We start from the raw sequence: 20,990 nt of genomic DNA, 5'->3' as shown, positions 1-20,990 counted from the left end.
ACAGCATGTTCCAGTTCCCGCCAATATCCAGCAACTTCACACAGCCATTGAAGAGTGCGACAACATTCCACAGGCCACAATCAACACCCTGATTAACTATATGTGAAGATGTACTGCTGCATGAGGCAAATGGTGGTCACCAGATACTCACTGGTTTTCTGATCCACACCCCTACTTTTTTTTAAAGGAAGCTGTGACCAACAGATGCATATTTGTATCCCCAGTCATGTGAAATCCATAGATTAGGGCCTAATGAATTTTTTCAAATGTACTGATTTCCTTACTGTATGAACAGTAACTCAGTAGAATCTTTGAAATTGTTGCATGTATATTTTTCAGTATAGATTTTACAACCAAACCAAAAATTACAAAGCTGGAACTAGAGCACCCGTGGGAAAACTGCCCTTTGAATTTCTTAAGAGAAAAAAAAGTCACCCAAAGGTTCTGTGCCATGATAATGTAGTTAGGCTAATGATAGGTGGGGCCTAGTGGTTAGAGCGTTGGACTAGTAATCCGGAAGGTTGTAAGTTCAAACCCCCTAGCTTACAAGGTACAAATATGTCGTTCTGCCCCTGAACAGGCAGTTAACCCACTGTTCCTAGGCCGTCATTGAAAATAAGAATTTGTTCTTAACTGACTTGCCTAGCTAAATAAAGGTAAAATAAATAAATAGGTAAAATAATATTTCATGATGGCTATTCCATGGTCTAAGCATGAGACCAACTGGGTTTGAAAATGTGTCATCTGCACAACAAAGAATTGTTAGCCCACTGAGCTAAAGCCTATTGGCATTACCTTGGGAGAGAACCATTGACATATATTTTTGATAAAGTAGGGGGGCCAACCTGATTGGGTGTGACAGAACATTCAGGTTTTAGTTGATATAGTAAGTGAAACCTGGTACATTATAATTCCACTGTATTTAACCCTTGAACATTTCCATGGATGTTTTTTGCCCAGAATGTGGCCCTGTCCAGAAACAACACAGCTCCTACACCTTCATGATTCATGTAAATACAAAATAATTTGATAGGTGTAAGCAACTTGGTATTCAATCCAAGCTGATACTAAACATACAGTACATGGTGATACTAGATAATTATTTTTAGCACTAGTATGCCATCTACTGATGATTGTCTATCCAAATCATTCACTTCCAGAGGACTCAGCAGTTTAAATGCATGATATTGTCAGGTTTTGGGGAAACGAGGCTATTATCTGGCCTAGTAAGTAATTTGTACAACTTAAAAGACCACATAGCGTGGTGTTAATCTAATTTTCTTTTAAATGGTTTTAGTCATTTTAGTGTAGTACAGGTACGGTAGAGCATGAGTAAGTAGCCTTGGCTTGTCCAAGCCGGAACAGCTCATAGGGCAAGAAGCTAAGTGCCAAGCAGAGAAGAAACGGTCCCATTTTTACAGTCTTCGGTATGACTTGGCCGGGGATCAAATTCACAAACTTCCAATCTCAGGGTGGCAACACTAACCACAAGGCCAATGAGTTGATGGAAGAATCCGGTAGTCTTAACCAATCCCTAGTAGTTATACTCAAACATATTTAGTAACATTTAAGTTGAAGCATTGATGGCCAAGATGCAGGACAGCAACCAGCGGCAGGATATCTTTTATTTGAAATAAGTTCCTTTCTTTTTGCATAAGTGAAAAATGCACTCAAACAGCCACCTGAGGGAAGTCTACATCTTTAAATAAAAAACAAGCAAAGTGTACATTTTTAGTACAAAATTGTCTTTAAAAAATTGCACAGATTGTGTATAATATATATATATTCATTTTTTCCATTTTAAACAAACTTTAAAATAAAGGCTCAGAAAGTAAACAAAATCCACCAAATGAAAAATAAAAACATTTTCCCTAGAATTTAAAGCTGAGGAAACTTGAGACCCTGTTTTCATTTCTGTATCCAGCATAAATATACATATCCATATATATATATATAATTTTTCCAATCTCTGTGCTATTGTTTGACCAGAAAATCAAAACCTATTGCAAAGTAGTTAAGTCCTACTATAAAACATGGGGGGAGAAACAAAGGTTATTTCATTTCAACAGGTTATGCAAAAGTCTTACATCAACTTTTACATCAAGTGACATTGTAACAGAAGTAATTGGAATCCCTGGTTTTATGAGTTCACTTTTTCTCAAATTGTGTGTATTTGTGTCCCAAAAAACATCAATCCAGAAATCCAGTTTTGCTTATCACCAGAACACATTTCCCTGACTTTAGAACTGAGAGCTGTGGCGGTTGGAGACGCTCAGCGCCGGTATGGATGGAAGCCCGTTACGTTGTGATTCTGTACACGAGCAAAAACGGCTGCGGCAGCCTGGGGTCCCACTGCCGGTTGTGCTGTTGGTGCCCCGTAAGAGGCAGTCTGCTGGCTGGGGTCTGCGAAAGTATGGCCAAACCCACTCAGGTCCTGACCATAACCTGTGAGGGTGGGTAGGTGGAGAACAGGGAAGAGAGGTTCATTATCAGGATCGTAAATGGTATTAAGTGAAAGTCCCTTATTTGACCTATAATAAATACATTGATCATAGTTTCAGGGCCTTCTAATGTTCATGTTAAATATTGTATTCCTTCCATCGTGAGCCTCCATGAACCTACATTCAGAGTTTGGTTAGCCAATTAGGAATGAGCGCTTCCAGTGTAAATCAATTGACTTATAATTGAGGATTCAAAGATGTAATCTGAACTCTTGTGAAAGGCATAAACAAAAGGAAAACAGTATAACAAATACTTAATCAGTTTTCAGTCACACAAGCACACACGTTCTTTTTCCAGACACTGGATGGCACCATCTCCCTGCAATCCACTGTAGTCAGAGAAGCAGGGAACTGCATAGACATTCAGTGAAGACAGGTCTGAACAGTTCCAACTCATGTCGGACAGTACAGAATAACAAAAACATTTATGAAATGAAACAATATAAATGGTATAATACAAGGCTGGAAGAAAGAATTAAGAAAAGCTAATAGCAGAGGGGCTAATATAACCAAAGAAATCAAATATAAATTGGGTATTCGTTCACCAGCCAGAAGTTATTTTTTCTTCATACAAAAGTCCCTTAGATTATCATCATTCTTTTAGCTGTCATAAGGAGATGGCATATGAAAAACAACAAGTGAATTGACTGCCATCACATTGAATAACAGAGCAAAATAACAGAGAGCAAGAGAAAAAGTAAACCATGTTGAACATAGTACACCACGAACGCATTTTGCCAATTAGATCATCCCCTTTTTAACAGCAAAGCTATGCAGAGAGAGTGGACAAAGTGAGGACGCAGGTGTTGTTAGTATAACAAACTACAGCTACTACAGGAAATGAGATGTGTAACACTGTTAGATGGAATATTCATACCTTGAGATATGGACAAAAAGAACTCAACCTCAAGTCAATGAATACTGTAGCTGTATTTTAGTATACTCTAGAACAGTGGTATTCGAAGTCGGGTCGTGGGGGAACAAAAGGTCAGGTGTAGAGATTATTGTATGGGACAATATACAAATGTTTTTGAGAAGGAATTAGAAAATGTATTTATTGGTTTATTTTCATTTTGATAAGATATGAAAACGAATGTAAGATTATTTGTTGATGTAAAATTTTAACGTTAACCATTTTAAGGCTGTGTCGTTATTTGGGGTGTGGTCGTGAGAAATTCTTGGGGAAAACATTGCGTCCCCAGAAATTCTGGTGGAAAAAAATGAGGTGCCCGCTGAAAAAGTGTGACTACCACTGGTCTAGGAGTATGTACTTTGTATGCACAAACATACCAAAGTACATGCAGGGGAAAAGTATGCAAGGGAACATTAAAGTTGCAGTTATATGTCTATGTACCGAACTGTACTTTTGGTGGTTGGAAAAGACAATGCTCACACCTACCTGCACTACTTCCTCCCTGCACATCCTGACCATTACTGTGAGAAGGACGCGTTGGTCCGTAGGAAGAGGGCTCCTGAGGGTAGTTACCCAGGCCTATCAGGGAGACGAGGAGACTACGTTGACTGAACCCAGATAAAGAGTCTACTTTACTTTAAAATTGTCCCCTTCTTAGACCTGCCACCTGGGGCTTGGCTTAAATTAACACTTATTACACTCTCTCTGACTGCTGTGAGACTCCTGCTAAAATCAGTGCACACATCCTTATTACACTCTCTCTGACTGCTGTGAGACTCCTGCTAAAAATCAGTGCACACATCCTTATTACACTCTCTCTGACTGCTGTGAGACTCCTGCTAAATCACATACACCTTGAATTAGAAACACATGGGGTGGATGGGCTACTTGCTAATGCCCTTTGCTGCCTGTGGCTATGGTTACTGTACTAAATTATTCTAAAATCAGGCGGCTGACGCTAATGGTTAAGAGCAGGATGGGTATGCAAAGCACAAGCATGAAACACCGAACAAGATGGAAATCTCACACCTGACAGTTACAGGGAAATATACAATTTATATAGTCAAATATAAATTATGGTAGAATATAGATATACACACACAGTGACCAGTTTATTAGGTACACCACCCTGTTCACAAAAATGGTTTGCTCCTACAGACAGTGAGTCACGTGGCTGTGGCTTGCTATATAAAGCAGGCAGACAGGCATCGAGGCATTCAGTTACTGTTCGATTGAGCAAAATGAGTGACCTAAGCGACTTTGGGCGTGGCATGATCATTGGTGCCAGTATCTCAGAAGCGGCCGCCCCCTATGGCTTTTCACGCACCACAGTGTCTAAGGTTTACCAATAATAGTGCGACAAACAAGAAAACATCCAGTCAGCGTCAGTCCTGTGGACAAAAACAGCTCCTTGATAAGAGAGGTCGAAGGAGAATGGCAAGAATCATGCAAGCTAACAGGCGGGCCACAAACAGACAAATAATGGAACAGTACAAGTGCAGAAGAGCATCTCGGAACACACAACTTGTTAGTCCTTGTCATGGATGGGCTGTTGCAGCAGACGACCACATCGGGTTCCAATCCTATCAGCTAAAAACAAGAAGAAGCGGCTACAGTGGGCACGTGATCACCAACATCGGACAATTGAGGAGTGGAAAAACGTTGCCTGGTCCGACGAATCCCGGTTCCCGTTGCGCCATGCTGATGGCGGTCAGGATTTGGCGTAAGCAGCATGAGTCCATGGCCCCATAATGCCTGGTGTCAACAGTACAGCTGGTGGTGGTGTAATGTTGTGGGGAATGTTTCCTGACACACGTTAGGTCCCTTGTTACCAATTGAACCACATTTGAACGCCACACCTTGTAGAATCCATGCCCCAAAGAATATGGCTGTTCTGGAGGCAAAGAGGGGACAGACCCAGTACTAGATGGATGTACCTAATAAACTGGCCACTGAGTGTACACAGTCTTGAAGAGCTATACACTAAGAGATATTAACAAAGCAATATATCCAAGTCTGTCTCCCCATTGTATTTTGTTTACGAAGGATAAATGCCAGTAGGAAATGAGGGGGAACACAGAATTAACTAACTAGGCTACATAAATTAACCTTCCAAACAGCAAGGATTTACCAATGTATTTTGATTAAAGAGGGAGAGACCTTGTGCAAAAGCCCCGCAATTGATGACAATGCTGGATTTATTGGTACAATAAGTATAATTGGAGAGTAACTGAAAAAATCCTGATACATTTCATAATGATGTATTGCATTGAGTCTTCCCATAACAGCTGTAATCTGTTAGTAGGAAAATATTGGTTTCAGGCCAATTACGCTCAAGAGAAAAATAACATGCAGGATCCATCGACACCCGAGCTCATGCCAGGAGAGAAAAGCCAACCAAGTCAGTGACAAAAAGGGAACAGTTGGCCTAACTGCCTGTCACTTTTGCCAGTAAAATATCTACCTGGTTTATCTGCAGTTTGGTGGGCATTCAAACTCCTCTCAAAAACATTGAGAGGCAGGATGATCTAATTCAAACCTACCATGGGTTAGCCATCCCCATTATTCCCCAGCCCCACCTGGAAAAATGCTGAAACGGGTGGCACTGAAGAGTCCTGTGTATGGGTGGGACTTCTATAGGATCTCCATGGCCTGGAGGGTATGTATGCAAGCGTGTGTATGCATGTGATGCCATTAAAGCTAAATTGTACCAAAAGGCAAGCTCCTGCTTGTTTGAGGGTTGCAGTAATGAGCTTTGGCAAGGGAGCGGTTGTTGACCCAATAAAGCATCCAAAATATAATGGATCCATCCAGTACAGGCCATAATAACAGTAGGGTTGAGGGCGGGGCTGAGGACTTCATGGAGGCTCTACTTACCATACTGGCTGTAAGGGAAGTCCGGCTGTCCCGTGGGTGCTTTGCTCATGTCCTGAGTAGGTGTGGTGGCTGGAGCAAACCCTAGCGGCCCTGTTCCTGGAGTCGTGGGCGGGGGCGGCACTCCTTGTGGTGCATACTGGTCACCATGAGGCGTGCCAAAACTGTACCCTAAACCAGTGCCAGATGGAAGAATCATTATAATGTTGTACATTCTGAACTATCAATGATAAAATGTTAATGTCTCATACAGGTTATCATAATCAAAAGAAACATAACATGATTATTGTAGTAGGAGCTGCAACCCTAGTCATTAACCCTAGGCATTAGGGTTGAGCGATATTAGGATATTATAATATATTGCCAATATAAAATAATATATTGTGAAGACTATATTAACGTTCTTGTGAAGACGACATTAAAATATATTTCAGAACCATAAACGTGTGTGTTACTGTTGGTGTTGCAGACCTGCTATCAATTTATTCAAGACAAAGCTGGCAGTGAAAGTACAATGATTTTCCTCCTTCATTTTCTGATTTAGCTGACTTTCATCAATGCCTGCATATGAAACTCACACTGACCTTTCAGAGTTACTTAAGAGGTATTTGTAAATGTGTGTATACGTTTTTAACAAAGCAAAACACTGCAATTGTATTTTGGCCCATAATATTGTTAATCACAATATTTACGATATGAAAACAAAATAATGTACGTAGATGGAAACACACAACAAAAAAAAGACAATACAATACAGCACAGCTACTGACCAAACTGAGGTGGTGTACTGTATCCCTGTTGAGCGTAGGCCTGAGGTGCCCCAAACCCCCCCGCCGGGGCCGCTGTGACGAGGAATGCGTTGAATGGCGAGGGGGGCTGTGCGGGAGCTCCACGACCCGCAGATAAAGGGGGCCCGTACCCACCTGAGACAGAACACAACGTATAGTTACGTATATACATACACACATGATGACAGGTGTCTATTGCTACATGTTCAGTCCCAGATATACCCTAGATGAAACCCACTGTCAGCAGACACTGCATATTAGACAATATTTTCAACATGGGGAGAACCGTGTCAAAAATAACAAAAATAAAACTTGTTTATGAATGTGGTGCATTCTAGAACTCGAGAATTAAAGCTACAATAGCACTTGCTTGACCTAAGATACAGGAACACCGCTGAGATTGTTTGGGGGTTGGTTGTATGATACATGACAAGCAAGGGTGAAGGGAGGTAAGAATCATTAAGCCCATTATCTGTCTTGAGAGGGAAATGAGCAGAGTGACCTCAGCCATTACAGCTGACACCGTGATAACACTGGTTCTTAACGGACAATAACTAATTGGTCAATATGGAAAATACAAAGTGCAAGGCAATGTCTATGTCACAATACTTTCTTGATAAGTTAACTGTCACACAAGACTATTTACTATTTAAAGAAGCAAGTTAGTGAGATATCTGAAATGTTCATGTGATTCAAGGACAAAACATACCCAAGGGCTGGCCTGTAGACACCCAAACTCCTTCAAAGAGAAAATAGTTGACAGTTTATTTATGCTGGCACAAAACCAATCTCGCAATATGTAATTGGTAACTGTGGTACTGTTGTCAGTAAGTTGACCATTCCTAAAAGTTACATTTCAGTGCTGACCCAGAAATACAATGTTATTGTTATAACATAAGGCATCGGACATTGTAACAGTTTCCAATGCTATCTTTCTTCTAGTTATAAAATAATGTCATGTTCCTGGTCTGAGAGATCGAGCCGTGCCTGGCTGGTCTCCCACTCACCCGGAGGCCCATAACTCTGCTGCCAGCCCTGGGCAGGCTGTGCCGACCAACCATTGGCTGCACTCAGGATGCCTCTGGGTCCCCATTGGTTAGGTCCAAGCTGGCCAGGAGCGTTGCTGTCCCGAGGTTCAGCCTTTTTCACTTCCACCTGGACAAAGGACAAGGAGGGCACACATTGCAAGACCAGTAATTTATCTTCAAAATCCCTTCCTTATCTAAACCCACCCATTACTAATATTTATCTTTAACATATCAGCTTGAGAGGGTTTCAGTTTTACATCTTATCTGAGCCAACACTGCTGCCTAATACAGATAAAAAGTTGCTTAACAATATGTTTCTCAGGTATTTCAGTCACAATAAGGTTTTGATACATCATTTTTATGCAATTGATTTAAAATGGTGCTAAAAACGTCAAGAAAACTACAGTACAACTGGTCTACCTGAGAAACATAGAATTCCTATTTACTGTTTTTATATGCCCTTTCATTTTTATAAAAACATCTAATGGAAGGTCAAGACTTACCTTTCCCGGGCTAACGCTTAAATAATCTCAATTATGTTTAACTTGGAGTAGAATTTCAGAGGGAAATGGATGTAGAAAGAAATGTGTATCATATCTATCAGAATAAGAGGTACAACATGCAGACAATAGAAATGGATAGTCATAAGTCAATATAGAAATGAATCTTCATACTGTGTCAGATAATGGAGAAAATTGCAATGTTGCTTAATTGACTAATACCCATCTGATTTGCTCATCTCAGAAATAATAGAAGTACCTGGTATTGGACTAGTCTAACGTTCAATGAGGTTGAAAACCTGTTCTTTTAACATGCCAGATGGTTTGTGAGGCTACCAGCCATTATCTGCCCCCCCCAAAATAATTGTAGCGTCACTTGCTGTAGCTAGCCAGCAACAGATACCAGCAGTTTACCAGAGCGAAAAATGGGTTTAAAACTAAGGGGGAGACTAGATAGAAATAGACTAGGCTCTATAGAGGTTGAGTTATTGAGGTCACCTTGCATGAGAAAAACGAATCGCAATTCTTCCCCTGCTTTAAGGTGGTGCTACTTTCTTTGGCTCTCCTTTCTTCTCTGTTGACCTAATTACAGGCACGTTTCCATGAGTGCCCCCCGCCTAGCCTATAGCGCAGATACCTGGGTCCTCTCCCTCGGGCATCGCGGCTGGAGTGATGGATACCACGACTTCGGTACACTCCCCAACAGCAGACCTGGGATTTGTGCCACAGTTTGATGTGCTCCACTTTCTAATTTTATCACTTTTATTCCCCTAAGTCCCAGCCTAAGGTAATGTCAACTCAAGAAAAATATCTCAAGCCGAGCCCCAATTCCTGCTGGAAATCAAGACAAAGTCAAGGAGAGTCGGTATGAGTACAGCACAATGTAGGTAGGGTCTCATACATCAATCATGAACAGACATGGCTTTAGTTTGTACATTTAACGAGGTCAGAATGGGTTAAACTATGAAACATTTGTAAATAAGTGAAAAATGTCCGTGTGGACATTTAATGTTCTCTTTCAATAAAAGACGTTATGTATCCTCGTTTGGGGGGGGGGGGGGGGGGGAAATCGGAGCGCTGAACTAAATTTTTTCCAAATGTTTAAAATGTATTTTGTCAAGATAATTACTTCTGTAAGAGAGGATGTCTCAGAAGTAGTTAAGCTAAAGTGTTTTGTTAAAACTATAAATGATGAATGACTGGACATAAATAAATACAAATTTAAAAACTCTGCTGGTATCACAGAACTGTGGCTTTAGGCACCCAATTTGCTAAGAAATCTCCATTGGGAGAAAGTAGTGAATGAATAGGGGCTTCAACTCGCCCTTGAAAAAGACCCACCCATTTTGGTTGTCAGAATTGATCAACACAGTATGGAGATTCTTAAACTGAGGTCACTTAATTGAGGTTGTTTCACTTTTTAACAAGTTGAATAGGAAATATATCAAATAGCTCAAAAAGTAAGTGACCTGCCAACAAAATAAGAAAAAAAATAACTGAACAAGACCAATCCTTTAGGTGATTTCTTTGTGGTAAAATACACACTTATCTCCAGGGGTGAAAGTAAGCCAGTACATCTTCCCGGCAAAAGAAAGTGGATTTACACCGTACCGGTAAAACATGAGCCTATCACAATAATTAAAACAAAATGTCAAGAAAACTGTAGGCTTTTACAACATTTATCATAACCGCATGTCAGCCGGATGAAAAATTAGCGAACGGACTTGAAAATGGGTGGTATACAGGCCTACGATGCAAATGCGGTGGTTCAACGACAACACTGACATTTTTATACGGCAGATGACTGGCTGAGACTGACACTCGCAGAAAGCAGTAGACATCAATTCACGCTACAAGTGTAGGCATAATGATAGCTTAATGTCATTACATTTTTGGTGTTTTAAAGGGATAGTTTGGCAGTGGCCCTTTATTATCATCATCCTTCCTTTTGGCTATGTGGCCCTTTATCATCCTTCCTTTTGGCTATGTGGCCCTTTATCATCCTTCCTTTTGGCTATGTGGCCCTTTATCATCCTTCCTTTTGGCTATGTGGCCCTTTATCATCCTTCCTTTTGGCTATGTGGCCCTTTATCATCCTTCCTTTTGGCTATGTGGCCCTTTATCATCCTTCCTTTTGGCTATGTGGCCCTTTATCATCCTTCCTTTTGGCTATGTGGCCCTTTATCATCCTTCCTTTTGGCTATGTGGCCCTTTATCATCCTTCCTTTTGGCTATGTGGCCCTTTATCATTTTCTTCCCGAGTCTGATGAACTTGTGGATATCATTTTTTATGTACAGTGGGGTTCGATTTGATTGACACCCTTGATACAGATTAGCAATTATAATACTGAGCTATTTTGTATTTTTTTTAAACCATTTGTTTATACTAATACAATTGCCCAGAGAAATAGATATAGTTGAACAAGTCATACTTTTTTTCCTCACAAAAAGGTAGAGGTCAAAATATATGACACCCCTTTTTTCTCTCAATACCTCACCTTGCGAGGATAACAGCACAGAGCCAATTAACAATTTCTTCATGTGCGCTTGGGGTTAATGTCTTGCCAGAAGATCCACTTGCGGACAAGTTTCAGTCTCCTGGAAGAGGCAACCAAGTTTTTCGATAAAATGTCCTGGTACTGGGTAAAGTTCATGAAGCCGATGACCTTAACTAGGGCCCCAGGACCAGTGGAAGTAAAACTACAAGGTGAATTATTGAAAGGTATTGAAAACAGGGCTGTCAATTTTTACACTTAATTTTTTTTTTTGTACGATTGTCAAACAAAATCTCTCTCTGAGCAACAATTACCATAAAATAATATAATTTCCCAATTGTTTTCTATACAATAACTCAGTATTTTAATTATTTATTTTATAGTCATTTCTATATGTTTGACAATCAGATTGAAAACATCATGACTGGTTGTGTTTATGCTACATGAAAAGGTTATACATTAATTTAGTAAAATTAGAGATCCTATTAAATGAATAGGGATTCTATACATAATTCTATGATCAGGCCCTCGTAATCGCCTGCAAACACATGAGATCCCGTACCGGGAAGAAATAAAAATCTACTTTCACCCCTGCTTATCTACCATTATATGCTCCAAAACTGGCAACTTGAATCTCAAATGCCAGAGTAAGTATTTTATTTGAAGTAAGATATGGAATATCTTTAACAACCTAAAGGAGAGGTCAAAATAAACAAAGCCTTGGGCGACTACAGGAGTTGTACATAATATTTCAGAGGGGAGACCAAGTCTTTTTTGCAACAAGTACAAGGCCAATCAGGCCATTGAAAGGTTGCAGCCAAGAAAATAAAAAAATTGTGCCCTGATCTTTAGGAAAATATTTGGAGTACCACATTTCCGTAATCTTCAGCCGTGTCATTATCACATGAAGTTTACAGGAGCTTTAGGCCTTCATGAAAGAGTAACCAACCTCATTGGTGGCCCCTGGAAATAAGAGCTGTAACTCCAAAGGTAACAGCGCCAAACAATGCTTCCCGTCGCCCAAGCCTCTGTTTGATCTTGAGGGTAAAATAAAACTACAACTACACACTTTTTTGCCCATGATGTCGTGAAAATGCATGTTGACAGCCTGGTCCACTGATTGTTCGGCCTCGAAAGTAATAAATCCAAAACCTAGCCAACGACCAAGAGTGAATCAAGGTAGCAGGGTGTTGTGACAACACAAGATGAAGAACAGTATTGGGGTCAGCAAGACAGGGATCCATCAAGATTGAGCTGGAGGCTCCTGGGGCTTGGATGATGTCGCTGACTTGCAGCAATACACAAGTTGAAGTTTGGGGGCTGAGGCACTTTTATCATCCAATAAACTTTGCACCAATCCTCTCCATGCTAACTCTTAAAAATATTTTTTAAATACTTCTAACATAGCAAAGTACATTTAAGTAACATTTGCTTGTACTGCATTCGTGCATTATATAGGGGATTGAAAATGTAATTTATATACAACTTTAATATATTTACATGCAGTGCAGTCAGTGGAACAACCGAGGAATATAAAAACTATAGATTTTATGACACATTTGAGTGGTCCCAAAGCATTAATTTCTATATTGGATTCCAATTTGACCTGTGCTATTGATGTGACTTCATGCAGTTTCATCCAAACCCCACCTTGATCTGCCCCTTGGTATATTTCTGTGCAGCACAAACTGGCAGCATCCAATGTTAATGCATAACAAAAAATGGAGAAACAGAAACTGTACAATGTCTAAAGATTTCTCCAAGCTTTCCCAAATTTGGTTTTATGTTTTGAGTCAGCCAGGATAAGCCTAAATGGAAAATTACAATATTACTTACAACAGCAACACAAAGATATAGGCCATTTTGTCTTCCGAATGTGTAAGTAACAACTATTGATGCTGTCAAGAGTTTACATGGGGGATAAACAAAGTTCTCTTCAAAACAAGGAGAAAAACCCCCACTGTGTGAGGATTCAACACTTACTATATAAAACAAAAACAGTGAAATTAAGTAGCAAACCAACAAAGACTTGATAAAGGATTGATGGTGAATCCTCTGGTAGCTTTACATTGAAATAGACAAAGTCTAACATAGACCCCAGGTTATTCTCACACCCTTTAAGCACAATGACTACAGTCTTTTCATGATATGAAAAAGAGCTCTAGCTGAACTTATGGGTATACAGCACTGTAATTTAGCATAGCCATACCATCTTTGATTCAACTGTACATTTAGAAGGCAAACATTGGCAAATGTCCTGGTTCTGATAAGGTCTAAGGGGATTACACATCTAAGGCTCTAAAAAACTTTTCAGAGTTTGCAGTAGCAAAAGCACACAACACTGAACCAGTTTCATTTTGATAAATGTATACCAGTGGCAGAATTGGGTTGTGAGAACATCTCCACTGAGGGGCCTAACCTGATTCCAATTCAATGTCCTTTGAGACAAAATAGATTTTGAAACCTCTAATTACATGTCAAGCCTTCCCAAGCCGCCTGATCTACAACTAAAAATACCATCCATCGATGACCTGTCCTTAATCTAGATTCAAAACTTAGTTTAAGCATTTAAAGACATATTGGTAAAATTCAAGTCGAACATTTGCTGCAAACTGAAAGCCGCAAACATTCCTAGAAAATATATATTTTTAAATAATACAAGTGTCAAAACATCCTAGGTCCTTCTTAGTGCAACAAAACTCAGTTCATATGATGAATCTAAACTTTGTATACACCCCAAATTGACAGCCTGCACATTCCATTTGGGGATTTTACATCTGGCCTGTACCTCTGTGATACCACTCAGTACACAATAACCTAAAGGAGAAAAGACAAATCTTAAGAGACACCATTAATCACATTCAAACCATTCACAAGAAGGAGAAGAGAGAAAGAAAAATAGAAAGGGCTTACTTACAAAAATACTTAACTTTCTACATATGGGAAAACACGTAATATATATATATTTTTTTAGATATAGCAGACATGTCTAAATTAAACAAAAGAAAACTTAGTTCAATGCCGGACTTTAAAAGTATTTTATTAAATGAAAAGTCTGGATATTATCCTTGATTATCTTTAAGGTTATTGCTGTGTATCATCGTGTAAATTCAGATGACAAACTATTCTGTTGGTCTCCCCAAAGAGATCAATGGATTCTGAAGGAGAAGAGGGGGAATAAATTATGGAAGTCATTCATGACCACTGCATCATTGCTATGTAAGACAAGTGCAAAAGAAACAGCTCTGAGCAAACAGACCAAACTAATGTATATTTAAACTGTTCTGAGAAAACTGACCAGACTAAACAACATCAATGCATCAATGCATCAAAACATCAACATCATGCTTGTCTTGTCATTCTAACTGTCAATTAATTTAAACAGACTGAGTAAGGACTTCCACTTAAAGCATGTGTCAAACTCATTGTTCCCCGGACGGCTGGGTGGCTGTGGGTTTTCGCAATAGCCTTGTACTCAATTCATCAATCAAGGTCACTAATTAGTAAAGAACCCCCCTCACCTGGTTGTCTATCTTAATTGACAGGAAAAACTAAAACCCTGTAGACACTCGGCCCACCGAGGAATGAGTTGAACACCCCTGACTTAAAGGGATACTTTGGGATTTTGGCAATGAACCCTTTTATCTACTTCCCAGAGTCAGATTAACTTGTGGATACCATTTGTATGTCTCTGTGTCCGGTATGAAGGAAGTTAGAGGTAGTTTTGCAGAATCATCTGCATAATTGTGCTTGTTTACTATCAATACACTGGTGAAGCTCTGCTATTTCAACATTTAAGTCAAACTAAACGAGGAAAGTTAGCACTTACAGTGGGGCAAAAAAGTATTTAGTCAGCCAGCAATTGTGCAAGTTCTCCCACTTAAAAAGATGAGGCTTGTAATTTTCATCATAGGGACACTTCAACTATGACAGACAAAATGAGAATAAAAATCCAGAAAATCACATTGTAGGCTTTCTAAATGAATTTATTTGCAAATTATGGTGGAAAATAAGTATTTGGTCAACTACAAACAAGCAAGATTTCTGGCTCTCACAGACCTGTAACTTCTTCTTTAAGAGGCTCCTCTATCCTCCACTCGTTACCTGTATTAATGGCACCTGTTTGAATTTGTTATCAGTATAAAAGACACCTGTCCCCAACCTCAAACAGTCACACTCCAATCTCCACTATGGCCAAGACCAAAGAGCTGTCAAAGGACACCAGAAATAAAATTGTAGACCTGCACCAGGCTGGGAAGACAATCTCCAATAGGTAAGCATCTTGGTTTGAAGAAATCAACTGTGGGAGCAATCATTAGGAAATGGAAGACATACAAGACCACTGATAATCTCCCTCGATCTGGGGCTCCACGCAAGATCTCACCCCGTGGGGTCAAAATGATCACAAGAACGGTCAGCAAAAATCCCAGAACCACACGGGGGGACCTAGTGAATGACCTGCAGAGAGCTGGGACCAAAGTAACAAAGCCTACCATCAGTAACACACTACGCCACCAGGGACTCAAATCCTGCAGTGCCAGATGTGTCCCCCTGCTTAAGCCAGTACATGTCCAGGCCCGTCTGGAGTTTGCTAGAGAGCACTTGGATGATCCAGAAGAAGATTGGGAGAATGTCATATGGTCAGATGAAACCCAAATATAACTTTTTGGTAAAAACTCAACTCGTCGTGTTTGGAGGACAAAGAATGCTGAGTTGCATCCAAAGAACACCATACCTACTGTGAAGCATGGGGGTGGAAACATCATGCTTTGGGGCTGTTTTTCTGCAAAGGGACCAGGACAGAATGAAAGGAAAGAATGAATGGGGCCATGTATCGTGAGATTTTGAGTGAAAACCTCCTTCCATCAGCAAGGGCATTGAAGATGAAACGTCAGCATGGCAATCAGCATGGCAATGATCCCAAACACACCGCCCGGGCAACGATGGAGTGGCTTCGTAAGAAGCATTTCAAGGTCCTGGAGTGGCCTAGCCAGTCTCCAGATCTCAACCCAATTGAAAATCTTTGGAGGGAGTTGAAAGTCCGTGTTGCCCAGAAACAGCCCCAAAACATCACTGCTCTAGAGGAGATCTGCATGGAGGAATGGGCCAAAATACCAGCAACAGTGTGTGAAAACCCTGTGAAGACCTACAGAAAATGTTTGACCTATGTCATTGCCAACAAAAGGGTATATAACAGTATTGAGACAAACTTTTGTTATTGACCAAATGCTTATTTTCCACCATAATTTGCAAATAAATTCATTAAAAATCCTACAATGTGATTTTCTGGATTTGATTTCCTCATTGTCTGTCATAGTTGAAGTGTACCTATGATAAATTACAGGCCTCTCATCTTTTTAAGTGGGAGAACTTGCACAATTGGTGGCTGACTAAATACTTTTTTGCCCCACTGTATGTCAAAAAATAAAGTTTGAAATGAGACCCAAAATCTATTCACACATCCTGAATAACAAAAAACCCTCATCTCAATAAGCTTATTTCAAACTACATGTATTACCATAGCATGTTAACATGTTCCTAATAGAACTAAAACGTCTACACAGGCAGCTCAATTTTGAGATTCTTTCCACCAAATTGGTCTTTTGACCAATCAGATGGGCTCTTTAGCCAATAATAGGGCAAAAGATCAGAATTAGGCTACGTGTGTAAATGCAGTCTATATGCATCAGAAGCTGATTCTGTCACACAAAGTCAAGGGAAGATGTCTTAAATGAATGCCAACGTCATTCAACTTCCTCACCATGTAAACAGGTCTGCATGGGGAAAGTTCAATGGTTAAGGATGAAAAAAATGTTCCGCCACAAGACACAGGGGGTATAGTTATAATTGAGGGTGGGTGGGGGTGAGGGGAAATGAATGCGCTTATCCTATTTGGGTCAGAATAGTTTGTCATGAGATTTAGAGATGGGAGGTATGGAAGAGAAAAACGAGATCAGCTTTTACCTCGGGGCCTCTGTTTCTCCGCGTCATAGATCATTACCACCTCTGTGACCTTGGATTACACAAAGGAGAAAATGGGCTGCATTAGGATTCAGACCACTAGTATTGCCATAGTATGCATCACTCAGTTGGAACCATAGAAGTAGGAATTAGGATATGAATTTAATTGGCTCTCTATGGTTTGAACACTGACACGTTCTATATCCTCAAATTGATAGCATTTTAACAGAAAAGTATGTTTTTCCTGTGTTCTTCCAATAAGCAGTTCCTGTATTGGATCCTGGTAACTGTTTTAGATATAAAACAAATGTATAAAGCTATACAATACAGTATACACCATCTTAACAGGACTCACCACTCCAAATCTATTGAAATATTCCCGGAGTTCTGGTTCACCACAGTTATGGGGGATTCCGCCGACAAAGATCTTCTTTGATTTATTGCTGTCAGCTTTGCTGCCCTTCTGAAACAAAGAATGGGGTCTCAAAGCCAGATCGAGAATCACACTGAAGACGAGGCAATTCACCATCATCTAGCTAGACAGTCGAGAAGAAATTAGCTTCTCTCTCCTTTTGCCCTGGGGTATAAATGTCACGTCAATGCAAACACTAGTCCACACAGATCAGGGTGCACTAGTGCCTTCGCTTCAGCGTTACTGAGACAAGCTATTTCAGGATTGCAGCGTAATTCATTTTTACAGAATCACTTAGTCTAACAATTACTTGGAAATAATTACATTTTAAGCTCCTTAGCAGAAGTCATGTTAACAGCAATAAGCCTCAGTGTGACAGACACGATTTCTAGAGGCAGATAGGACCCAGCTTATCAAAGGACAAAAAGGATCCAATTCAATCCATTCTACCCAGGCTTGGTGCCCTATTTCTGTAGAGGACATACAGTACTTAGCCTCCACGAAACGAAATACGCTCCTTACCCAGCCGTCCTTAGTTCGTACTTTTTCAGGTTGCATTCCTCTGGGAGTACATGGCTTCGGGTCAATCTAAAGGCAAAGGATGAAATCTCACCCTTCAATGAAAAAGCACCTTCAAATGTTCCCTCCAATTTATCAGGTGAATTAGACTACTCAAAAAGGCCACATACAAATGGAATAAATTAAATATGTGCAATACAATTAACTTTACAATAAATCACAATTTAATTGCAAGACAATAACCTTTATTATAGCAAAATGGTCATGTTCATATTGCTGCATATAAAACGCACTGTCTGCAGTTAATTATCTGTTAAATGTTGTTAAGCATCTGAACAGGCAACATTCAGCCTGCTTTGCATATAGCTCATCAGAACAGTCCAGGGATGTCCTTCAGAAAGCCAGCCTTTTGTTTTCTGAAGATGCCAGTGTGCGCTATGGGTTCACTATTACTTCATTAGCTCTGTGTAATACTTTACTGAAAAAAGTCCCCATTCCCATGCAGTGCTTAATCCTTATCTAACACTTCACAAAGGGAATCATTGGAAAGACACGTATTTCACACTCACATTTCTGCCATCGAGATTATGGGGTTTGGTCTCCAGTACAGTCCGGACACAGTTGGGGTCTTTGAATTTGACAAAACCAAAGCCCCGGGACTGATTTGTGGTTTTGTCCTTCATGATGACACAATCAACTACTTCCCCATACTGCGAGAAATAGTTTCTCAAAGTTTCTGATAGAAAAGAGGACATTGACATGAGTCGGACGACACCATTACAGAATCCTTTAGGGATATATACAAAGCCTAGTGTCCTGACATTATGGGTAATGTGTTTAAAAGTTCACTGGATGCAAGGCATGGACAATACATTTACATTACAGGCATGTATCTTTGGAGGCAGCAACAAGTAAGAGTCATATCATTCACATTGAAAGCCCCCCCCCCCCACACAAGGTAATCCCATGGAAGGACAAACAGAAATACATAGTACTGTGGCTACTGCTCATAACTTCAGAAAACACTGTCAGAGTGAAGAGTGTGGTGCAAAGACACACACTGTCTAATCAAGCATGATACAGAGAAGGGCTCTGAATGCCTGTGGCTAAAGAAAAAACGAATGTAAAGCTACTAGGTCTGAGCAATTATGAGAAAAGCCTGCATGTGTGGTTTAACTGCAATACATGATAACATGCTACCCTTTGGGTACTCCAGAACAACATTTCCATGCAGACACTTTCATGTTCAAGCACAACACTATCTCTGCATTGCAATACACCTAATATTGACAGGTTGGTAATTAGACAGCTGACTCACCCTGTGTTGTACTCCAGTCCAAGCCACCCACAAACAGTTTCCTATAAAATTAAGAAAAAAGCCGTCCTTTGAGGACACTTGAGATGGTCCATCATTCCTTGGACACAATAAACCAGTCTCAAATGGTTTTGTGGCGTTAATGTGTGACTATTAGTTATGCGACTGTGCCACATAACTATATTTTTTATGCAACCTTACAATAGCTTGAGTTGTATTTCAGCGGGTGTTTCTATAGGTAGCTGATGTTTCGTATCAACACAAAACGTCCTAACGTTAGTCCTACACGTGGCTCATTATGCATAGCTATGAACCCTAGGTACGTTCTATTAAAAGGCTGGAATATAGAGGATGACTTGTTTAGCCCCGACAACACTTCGGGTCTTTTTTTGTTTTATTCCTACTGCGACGTATCCAGTGCAGGCTAAAATAAGCCAGACATGAGAGACGTTAGCTAGCTAAAATACATGATCCTTGCTGGATATTGAAAATAGCGTTAACTGCACATCGATCTAGGCTAGCTACATATTTGACATTATACTCTTATCAGCTGTATGCCGACATTCAAAACTAGGCAAGATATCATAGCCTCAACTATAATTTCGTATGGATAATTTAGATAGATCAAACCAACATTATCCAAATCCTCTCAATCCAATGCCCGCTAAATGTCCTGAAAGAGTCCTCTATCAAGTTCATCAAGTGAGTAACAGCGCAATAAAACTCGCGCCAGCTACAATTGAAGACGTTGGCTAGCTAACGTTAGCTAGTTGGCTCTAATATTTTTTGGGGGGAAATCTGTTAATCTGTCAACTTCAATCAAACTTCTACCATCACACTCAAAATAAAATTGGCAACAACTAACGTAAACATGAAGATAGCAAAGCTTCGACCCCTGATGGTGCGGTGCCCACATTTTTACCACACAATAGCTAACGTTAGCTAAATACAGTAGCTTGCTAGTTAGCCGCTAACATTGTAGCTGCTGACTCGTTTCAGTTTCTATTTAGCTAGGTGGTTTGTTAGCTAAATAGTTGAGTTTTTCAATGAATTATTCAATGACAACATGAAAAGTAATGTTTAAATGGTATCTAAACCAATGTCATGCGTTTCCAAATGATTATCTAGTAGTAGCTAAGCTAAAGTCAACTAACGTTCGCTTACTATCTAGATGGCTACCAGTACATATACTTAACAAAATGCTAACTAATGTAGCTAGCTGAGTAAAAGTGGTGATGCGGGTGAGATCTACCACAGTAATAATTAATTCAAGTTAAAAAATGTATATAGCTATTTAACTAATTGTCATTAATTATATGGAGATCACATCTTACCCAACTTCATCTCCGGCTAAGTTGCTGTTCATTTCTAGACTAGTGTGCAGGGAACTGGTGTGCTGTCACCGGTTCGGTGTATTACTTCAGTAGCTACTACCGCCCCTCTACTGTAGCTACTGTACTGATACCAGAGGAAGGTCACTCTGCTTTTGGTTCAAACTGAATCTGCGCAATGACGACATGTTTGCCACGGGGCCACCTGAAAGGGGTAAAAAAAAAGAAGAGTAACGAACAGTTCTGGGATATGTAGTTGAAATTCAAGATGTAGTCTCTTTATTGACAAATTCGATCAGAAAATAAAATAATACTGCCCCGCACAGGCACATAGACTGAGTGCATGCCCTTGA

The 20,990-nt window shown here is 40.0% G+C and overlaps 1 protein-coding gene across 4 annotated transcripts; it reads right to left on the bottom strand.

Annotated features, from left to right (window-relative positions):
* Window positions 1-1,607: 1,607 nt before the first annotated feature.
* On the bottom strand, window positions 1,608-20,796 carry dazap1 (DAZ associated protein 1). Of its 4 annotated transcripts, none has more exons than XM_046303447.1 (14): window positions 20,641-20,796; window positions 19,310-19,350; window positions 18,561-18,727; window positions 17,995-18,060; window positions 17,416-17,520; window positions 17,064-17,112; window positions 12,169-12,251; window positions 8,084-8,231; window positions 7,786-7,815; window positions 7,059-7,211; window positions 6,292-6,459; window positions 3,901-3,993; window positions 2,787-2,852; window positions 1,608-2,445 (listed from the first exon to the last, which is right to left on the bottom strand). In XM_046303447.1, the coding sequence occupies exons 1-14, from the start codon at window positions 20,670-20,672 to the stop codon at window positions 2,273-2,275; spliced, it is 1,374 nt and encodes a 457-aa protein (XP_046159403.1). In that variant the 5' UTR covers window positions 20,673-20,796; the 3' UTR covers window positions 1,608-2,272. The 4 variants fall into 4 exon arrangements, with proteins under 4 accessions (XP_046159403.1, XP_046159394.1, XP_046159409.1 ...); XM_046303438.1 differs by having other exon boundaries at window positions 17,416-17,523; window positions 20,641-20,795; XM_046303453.1 differs by lacking the exon at window positions 2,787-2,852 and having other exon boundaries at window positions 17,416-17,523; window positions 20,641-20,795.
* Between the last annotated feature and the right edge of the window lie 194 nt (window positions 20,797-20,990).

Source organism: Oncorhynchus gorbuscha, linkage group LG02, assembly GCF_021184085.1.
Source record: "Oncorhynchus gorbuscha isolate QuinsamMale2020 ecotype Even-year linkage group LG02, OgorEven_v1.0, whole genome shotgun sequence".
NCBI classification, from domain to species: Eukaryota; Metazoa; Chordata; class Actinopteri; order Salmoniformes; family Salmonidae; genus Oncorhynchus; species Oncorhynchus gorbuscha.
The sequence above is the reverse complement of the archived record's forward strand: the minus strand, read 5'-3'. Positions and strand labels throughout refer to the sequence as shown.